Source organism: Megascapheus bottae, chromosome 31, assembly GCF_031878675.1.
Source record: "Megascapheus bottae isolate mThoBot1 chromosome 31, mThoBot2.hap1, whole genome shotgun sequence".
In the NCBI taxonomy this organism is placed as follows: Eukaryota; Metazoa; Chordata; class Mammalia; order Rodentia; family Geomyidae; genus Megascapheus; species Megascapheus bottae.
Genome location: NC_143539.1, coordinates 8587918 through 8596151, shown reverse-complemented (window position 1 = coordinate 8596151; position 8234 = coordinate 8587918). Strand labels below are relative to the sequence as shown.

The following is an 8234-nucleotide window of genomic DNA, read 5'->3' as shown; positions in this document are numbered from 1 at the left end:
TACCACTTGAGCCTCAGCACCACTTCTGGATTTTTCTATGTATATGGTACTGAGGAATCGAACCTGGGTCTTCGTGCATGCTAGGCAAGCACTCGACCACTAGGCCAAACTCCCAGTCCCCCCCCTTTTTTTTGTGACTCAATGTTGGCACTCTACCAGTTGAACCCAGCTCCTTTTCCAGCTTTTTGGGTTTTGGGTTCATAGGAGATAAGTGTGTGAGCCACAGGCCACCATGAGGGAAGCCTCCTTGTGAGCCCTAGGCCAAAGGGACCCCCTACCCCAGTTTCCACCCAGAGAACCGCACCCCCTTTTCTCTCCGCCCCTTGTCTGCAGCGTCTGGCGTCATGGGGTCTCGCGAGGCCGGGGTGTATTTCGTGGGTCACCACTGGCTCTACTTCTCCGTGTACCTCGTGGCCTTCCTGGTGGGCCTCCCGCTCAACCTGCTGGCCATGGTGGTGTTCGTGGGCAAGCTCCGCCGGCGCCCCGTGGCCGTGGACGTGCTCCTGCTCAACCTGACGCTGTCCGACCTGCTGCTGCTGCTCTTCCTGCCCTTCCGCATGGTGGAGGCGGCCTGTGGTCTGCGCTGGCCTCTGCCCTTCATCCTCTGCCCGCTGACCGGCTTCCTCTTCTTCACCACCATCTACCTCACCTCGCTCTTCCTGGCCGCCGTGAGCGTCGAGCGCTTCCTGAGCGTGGCCTACCCACTGTGGTATCGAACCCGGCCCCGGCTGGGCCAGGCGGCCCTGGTCAGCGTGGCCTGCTGGCTGCTGGCCGGCGCCCACTGCAGCGTCATCTACGTGGCGGAATTCTCCGGAAACTCCTCGGAGAGTCAGGGCAGCAACGGCACGTGCTATCTGGAGTTCCGCGATGACCAGCTGGCCGTGGTTCTGCCCGTGCGTCTCAGCATGGCTGTGGCGCTTTTTGGGGTGCCCCTGCTCATCACCAGCTACTGCTACGGGCGGCTGGTGTGGCTGCTGGGCCGGGGGGCCAGCCGACGCCGGAGGACCCGGGTTTTGGGGCTCCTGGCCGCCACGCTGCTCAACTTCCTGGTGTGCTTCGGGCCCTACAACGTGTCCCACGTGGTGGGGTTCGTGCAGGGGGTGAGCCCAGCGTGGAGAAGCTACGTGCTGCTGCTCAGCACCCTCAACTCCTGCGTGGACCCCCTCGTCTACTACTTCTCCTCCTCCCACTTCCAGGCTGACTTCCAGAGCCTTCTGTGGAGGCTGACAGGAGGCCGGGTCCCCCTGGGTGTGACCAGTGGCCTGGAGCTGAAGAGGAAGGGTGGAGGGGGGCAGAGGCAGGCCTGAGGGGAGCTCCCCCGCCCCCCAGGCCTGGGAGATGGAAGTGGGGTGTCCAGGAGAGCACATAGCTCAACTCAGGCAGGCAGGACCCCATGGTGGCAAACTGGGTGACTGCAGGCGCAGGTGACCCATTTCTTACTTCTTGTGTGTGTGGGGATAAAGGTGAGGGCTATTGGGAGTTGAACTTGGGGCCTTGCCTTTGTAAGCAGTTGCTCTACCACGTGAGTCAGGCCCTCTCTTTCCAGCCCCTTTTGTGCTTTAGTTTAATATTTTGGATAGCTTTTTTTTTAATTGGTCGTGGGGCTTGAACTCAGGACCTGAGCACTGTCTTTGAGCTTTTTACTCAACGCTAGCATTCTATGACTTGACCCACAGCTCCACAGCTCCTCCTCCTCCTCCTCCTCCTCCTCCTTCTTCTTCTTCTTCTTTTTTGTGGATTATGGGGCTTGATCTTGGCCTGGGTACTGTCCCTGAACTCTTCAGCTCAAGGCTAGCACTCTACCAACTCCTGGGCCTGGCACTGTCCCTGAGCTCTTCAGCTCAAGGCTGCAGCTTGAACCAAGCCCCACTTCCCATCTTCTAGATGTTAATTGGAAATAGGAATCTCAGGTCCTTTTGAGCCCAGGCTGGCTTTGAACCTTGAGCCTCAGCTCTCAGCCTCCTGAATAGCTAGGGTTACAGGCCTGAGCTCCTGTGCTCGGCTCACATCCTTCTTTTTGCGGATTAATTGGAGATAAGACTCTCACAGATGTTCCTGTCTGGGTTGGCTTTGAACCATGATCTTTAGATCTCAGCCTTGAGAGTAGCTGGAATTACAGGCCTGACCACCAGCCCCCAGCTTGACAGGGACTTCATGCTGTTTGTTTTCTTTTTCATTTTTCCTGGGGCCAAATTTGGACTGTGATCCTCCTATTTATGCCATCTTATTGACATGGGGTCTTAATAACATTTTGGTTTTTGTTTTAGCCTCTGGGGCTGACCTGGAACTGTCATCCTCCCATTCTGGTCCCTCCTTCTCCCTCCCAAGCCCCCACATGTAGCTGGGGTTAAAGGTGTGTGCTATCACTTCCGGCCCTCACACCCTGATTTTCTCCAGTTGTCCCTGCCAGGCCAGTCCTTGACTTCCTGCTTTCCCTCCCTTTCTCATTCTCCTCAGGTCCCCGATGGGGAGAGGGGCCATCTTGGAGGCACAGCAGCAGGCTACTCCCTGTCATTCCTGACTTTTGGGGGTGTCGGGGGGCAGAGGGAGATGCAGAAGCTGCTTAGTGGTTTAGGACAGGAGAGGAAGGCCAAAGTCCTGCTCCTCTCAGCACCAGAGGGAGATGGTAGGGGAAGGGCCTGGGGAGGCCAGGATAAGGCAGCCATCTTCCTGTCATGGAGTCTTCTAGAAAGTTCTCAGTGCTCAAGAAATTCAGATGGGACAATGGTAGACAGTAAGAGAAGAAAAATGCACTCCAATAAACAGGCTAGCAAACCAAAAAGGACGTGTCTTTCTTTGCTTTGTCTCCCGTGGACATGGCAACATGGCAGGGACACATGGGCTTGGTTCAGCCAAGAGGCCTGCAGTGGGCAGAGGGCTCCACCTGAGTGAAAAATCCAAGCAGAAGACACACAATAGCACTGGGTGGTACTGAGATTTGAACTCAGAGCTTCATCCATTCCAGAGGCAATGGAGAGAACAAAGCCAGGTAATGGTGCCTGCCCAGAAAGACCCTGATCAACAAACTTTCCTTTCCTTTTCTTTGTCAGTTGTGGGTTTGAACTCAGGGCAGGGGGCCTGTCTCTGAGCTTCTTTTTACTCAAGGCTGGTTCTCTACCATGTGAGCCATAGCTCCATTTCTGGAGCTGTAGAATAACAGATATGAGCCACTGATGCCTGGCTTAAGTGTTTTAATCTGGACTCATCTGCTAAACCAGGCTGGGCTGGACACACACACACACACACACACACACACACACACACACACACACACACACAGAGTTTCAGTCTTGTGTGATCTCTAGTCTGGGGTCCCTAAAGCTTTACAGGGTGGGGCCCTCTTGCAGAAGCCCTAGTGCCCGCTGAGAGCCAGCCTGGCTTCCTGGCAGCAGTGGCGCCTGGTCTCCAGGCTGCCCTGGGTGGGGCCAGCGCTGGCTCTCAGGACCCAGTGGCCACAGGGAGTCAACTGTTTTTTTGCAAAGCAAAGAGCAGATGTCCAGGAAACTCGGGCGGGGGGCAGGGACTCCCTAGCACAGTGGATCTCAGGGGGGCAAGTAAACTATAGGAGGAGGTCCAACCCATGTGATGGGGCGGTGGGTGTGTGTGTGGGGGGGGAGAGGATGGGAAGGACCAGGAAGCAAGTTGCAAATAGAGGTGGAGCACAGGAGATGGGGTGTGGGGAGGCTGCCATGGGGGTGACAGAAGAGCGGGGACCTGAAGAGCAAGGAGGCCAGTAAGAATTAGCTTTGCAGTAGGTCATGCCTGTAATCCCAGCTACTCAGGAGGCAAAGATGGGAAGGATGGGGGTGTGGGGGGGTGAGGCCAGCCTTGAATGTTTCCTGTCCCTCCCGATTTCTTCTCTGGCTATTTGGGAAGAGGAAAAGGGATGGGGGAGGGGCAGAAGGAGCAGGCAAAGGGACAGAATGCATCATGGGGTTTTTTGGTAGACTGTAGGGCTTGACCTCAGGACCTGGGCGCTGTCCCTGAGTCTCTTTGTGTTCAAGGCTAGCACTCTACCACTTGAGCCACAGCTCTACTTCCAGTTTTCTGGTGGGTCACTGGAGATAAAAGACTCACAGGGATTTTTCTGCCTGGGCTAGCTTTGAACCAGGATCCAGAGGTCTCAGCCTCCTGAGTAGCTAGGAGGACAGGTGTGAGCCAATTGTCTGGCAACTTAAGAGTTTCCTTTTCTTAAAAAAAAAAAAAAAAGTAAAAAAGGTGTGTGGGGGAAACAAGGCAGTATGGTGGCTGAAACCTGTAATCGTGACTAACTTGGAGGATCAGAGTTCAAGGCCAACTGAGGCAACAACAACAGCAACAACAAAAAATCACAAGAGCTCATCTCAATCAGTAAAAATCGGGGCCCAGTGACTGGCACTGGTCATGGCAGTGAGAAGGACGGGTCCAGAGGAAGATCATGGTCAAACGAGCCAGGTCTAAACACAAAGCTCGGTTGGAAAAATATGTAAAAGCGAGCAATCAAAAAAAAAAAATAGGGTGTGTGCCTATGTGCTAGAGCACACAGGTAGCCAGTGCAAAGGCCTGAGTTTCAAATCCTACTGGCACACACAGAAGAGAGAGAGAGAGTCAGGGAGACACAGAGACATAGTCAGAGAGAGAGAGAGAGAGAGAGAGGGAGAGAGAGAGAGAGAGAGAGAAAGAGAGAGAGAGAGAGAGAGAGAGAGAGCGCCAAGAACAATGGCTCATGCCTGTAATCCTAGCTATTTAGGAGACTGAGATCTGAGGATCAAGGTTCCAATCCAGCCTGGGCACAAAAAGACCTGAGATTCTCATCTCCAGTTAACCTGTAGAAAACAGGAAGTGGGGCTTGGCTCCAGGGTAAGGTGGTAGCCCATCTAGGCCCAGGGGAAAGGAGGTGGCCTGGAGGTGAAGAGCTCTAGGACACGTCCCAGTTGGACTTCAAGAACCAAGTAAGATCCACAAGAAAGAAGAAGGAGGGGGGGGAGGAACCTCCACATGACCCCTGGAATGGTTCTTTCTTCGTCCTGTGTGTAACTCCCCAGGCTGAGATCGGCCAGCACAGTTCAAAGGCAGTCCAGGCAGGAAAGGCTGTGAGACTCTAATCCCCAAGGAACCGCCCCAAATCAGAAGTGGAGCTGTGGCTCAAGTGGTAGAGCACCAATCTGAAGCACAAAAGCTCAGGGACATCACCAGGCCCGGAGTTCAAGCCCTAGGATCCGCAAAGAAGGAAAAGGTGGAATAAAGAAGCCCAGAACTGGCAAATGGAGAGAATCCAGCCCTCTCCCCCATCCCTGCCTCCCCACCACACCCCTGCTGCCTTGTAGGCATGGGCTGGGTGAGGGAGGAAAGCTGGCCCTGGGCCCAAAGCCCCCACTTTCAGGTAAAGCCTGGCCACCCTAGACCCCCTCCCTGTCTTCCCTGCTCACCCCCTCTCCCGTGCCCTCCCCTGTCCTGCTCTCCTGCCTACCTGCCTGCCTGCAACGCCCCATTAGGTGCTCACTGGAGCTGCTGGCCAGATCGGGGCTAATGGCCACCCCCACCCTTCCGGATCACCACCCTGCCAGGGTGCTCTGAGGCAGCCGGGGACAGGGGACAGTGCACCCCACAGCCGCCCCACAGCCCCAGGTGAGTGTCCATGGCTCTTCACGCCTCCCCCAGCCCTACCCCATCCTCTCAGCCCCCCTGGTCTACAGGGAGTCCCCAAGAAGCTTGTCCTTAGAGCTCTTCCCTGGGGTCCCCCCTCGCTGCCTCTCTGCTGCTCCCCACACCCCTCTTTCCTTGTGGGCCATGTGTGCCTGTCGTGGGGGGCTCCCTCTCGGAGGCCGAGGGTGTCTGTGCTGAGCTCTCTGCCCCTGCTCTTCTCTCTGAGTGTCAGGGATGAAGTGAGAGCCCCCTGCTGCCCTTTCCAGGGCTGCACCTGGACTTTTTTTTGGGGGGGTTTCTCACATGGTCCTCTCTTGCAGCCTTGATCTGAAAAAGAAGAAGCGACCTGAGAGACCACAGCCCGGGGGGGGGGGGGGAAGAAGAGGAGGAGGAGGAAGAGGAGGAGGAGGAAGAGGAGCAGGAGGAGGAGGAGGGGGAGCGCGACGACCTCCCCCACCACGACAGGGACAGCCACACCCGGGCCCGCGCGCCCCGGCCCCGCGTCGGATCCGGGCCCCGGGCGCCCCGCGCGCGCCCCGCCGCCGCCATGGAGCTGCCCCCGCCGCTGTCCTGCGCCCTCTACGCGGCCGCCTTCGCGCTGGGCTTCCCGCTGAACGTGCTGGCCCTCCGGGGCGCGTGGGCCCCCGCGCGCCGCCGCCTCACCCCCAGCCTGGTGTACGCGCTGCACCTGGGCTGCGCCGACCTCCTGCTGGCGCTGACGCTGCCCCTGCGCGCGGCGGAGGCGCTGGCGGCCGGGCGCTGGGCGCTGCCCCGCGGCCTGTGCGCCGCCTTCGCCCTGGCCCACCTGGCGCCGCTGCACGCGGCCGGGGGCTTCCTGGCGGCGCTGAGCGCCGGCCGCTTCCTGGGCGCCGCGTTCCCGCTCGGGTACCAGGCGCTGCGCCGGCCCCGCTACTCCCGGGGCGTGTGCGTGTGCGTGTGGGCGCTGGCGCTCGGGCCGCTGGGGCTGCTGCTGGGCCTGGAGCCCCCGGGCGCCGCCGCCGCCAACGCCTCCCGCGCCTGCCTGGACGCCTGGGCCCCGGCCGCGCCCGCGCGCCTCGGCGCCTCCGTCCTGCTCTGCCTGGTGCCGCTGGGCGTCGCCGCGCTCAGCTACGCCGGCTGCCTGCGCGCCCTGGCGCGCTCGGGGCTCAGCCGGCGGCGCAAGCTGCGCGCGGCCTGGCTGGCGGGGGGCGCCCTGCTGTCCCTGCTGCTCGGCCTGGGCCCCTGCCTCGCCGCGCACCTGGCCGACCTCCTCCACCCGGCGCGGGGCGGCCCCTGGAGGAGGCTGGGGCTGCTCACCGGGGCCTGGAGCGTGGTCCTCAACCCCCTGGTGACCGGGTACCTGGGGGCCGGCCCCCGGCGGGCCACGGTGGGCCTGCCCCGGACGCAGGCAGGGCCCCCCCCAGAAGTAGCCGCCCCGCGTGGGCCTGGGGGGGCCAGGAGGCAGGCAGGGGAGAGAGGTGTGTGTGCCTGCCGGTCCTTCTGATTGTCTACCCACCCCCCACCGGCTCTGGAGGGGAGGCGCGGCTGGCGCCAGCCTGTGGTTGTCCTTAGAAAGCACCCCAAGAAGATGCTGTGAGTCTGCAGAGAAGAGGGGAGGCCAGAGCAGTGTGGAGGCCTCTGTCATGCGGTCGTGTGACCGCAAGGTGGAGGCACAAGAACAGGTGACAGTGGCCCTGCTGGCCGTGGTTCTGCCCGTGTGTCTGACCGCTTTTTGGGGTGCCCCTGCTCATCACCAGCTACGGCTGGTGTGGCTGCTGGGCGGGGGGGGGGGGGGCAGCCGGCGCCGGAGGACCCGGGTTTGGGGGCTCCTGGCCGCCACGCTGCTCAACTTCCTGGTGTGCTTCGGGCCCTACAACGTGTCCCACGTGGTGGGGTTCGTGCAGGGGGTAAGCCCAGCGTGGAGGAGCCACGTGCTGCTGCTCAGCACCCTCAACTCCTGCGTGGACCCCCTCGTCTACTACTTCTCCTCCTCCCACTTCCAGGCTGACTTCCAGAGCCTTCTGTGGAGGCTGACAGGAGGCAGGGTCCCCCTGGGTGTGACCAGTGGCCTGGAGCTGAAGAGGAAGGGTGGAGGGGGGCAGAGGCAGGCCTGAGGGGAGCTCCCCCGCCCCCAGGCCTGGGAGATGGAAGTGGGGTGTCCAGGAGAGCGCGTAGCTCAACGCAGGCAGGCAGGACCCCATGGTGGCAAACTGGGTGACTGCAGGCGCAGGTGACCCATTCCTTCTTGTGTGTGGGGATAAAGGTGAGGGCTATTGGGAGTTGAACTTGGGGCCTTGCCTTTGTAAGCAGTTGCTCTACCACTTGAGTCAGGCCCCCTCTTTCCAGCCCCTTTTGTGTTTTAGTTTATTATTTTGGATAGGTTTTTTTTTTTATGTTGGTCGTGGGGTAACTCAGGACCGGGGTAAACAGTACTCCAATAAACAGTCTAGCAAACCAAAGAGTATGTGCCTTTGCTTTGTCTCCCGTGGACATGGCGACATGGCAGGGAGACATGGGCTTGGTTCAGCCAAGAGGCCTGCAGTGGCCAGAGGGCTCCACCTGAGTGACAAATCCAAGCAGAATACACACAATAGCACTGGGTGGTACTGAGATTTGAACTCAGAGCTTCA

The 8234-nt window shown here is 59.7% G+C and overlaps 2 protein-coding genes across 2 annotated transcripts; both read left to right on the top strand.

Moving 5' to 3' along the window:
- Positions 1-344: 344 nt before the first annotated feature.
- Positions 345-1307, top strand: Ffar3 (free fatty acid receptor 3). The gene has a single exon (XM_090322547.1). The coding sequence runs from the start codon at positions 345-347 to the stop codon at positions 1305-1307; it is 963 nt and encodes a 320-aa protein (XP_090178673.1).
- A 4865-nt stretch (positions 1308-6172) lies between these two features.
- Positions 6173-7718, top strand: Ffar1 (free fatty acid receptor 1). Its single transcript, XM_090322545.1, has 2 exons — positions 6173-7043; positions 7177-7718. Exons 1-2 carry the CDS (start codon positions 6173-6175, stop codon positions 7716-7718), a joined length of 1413 nt encoding a protein of 470 aa, XP_090178671.1.
- Positions 7719-8234: the final 516 nt, after the last annotated feature.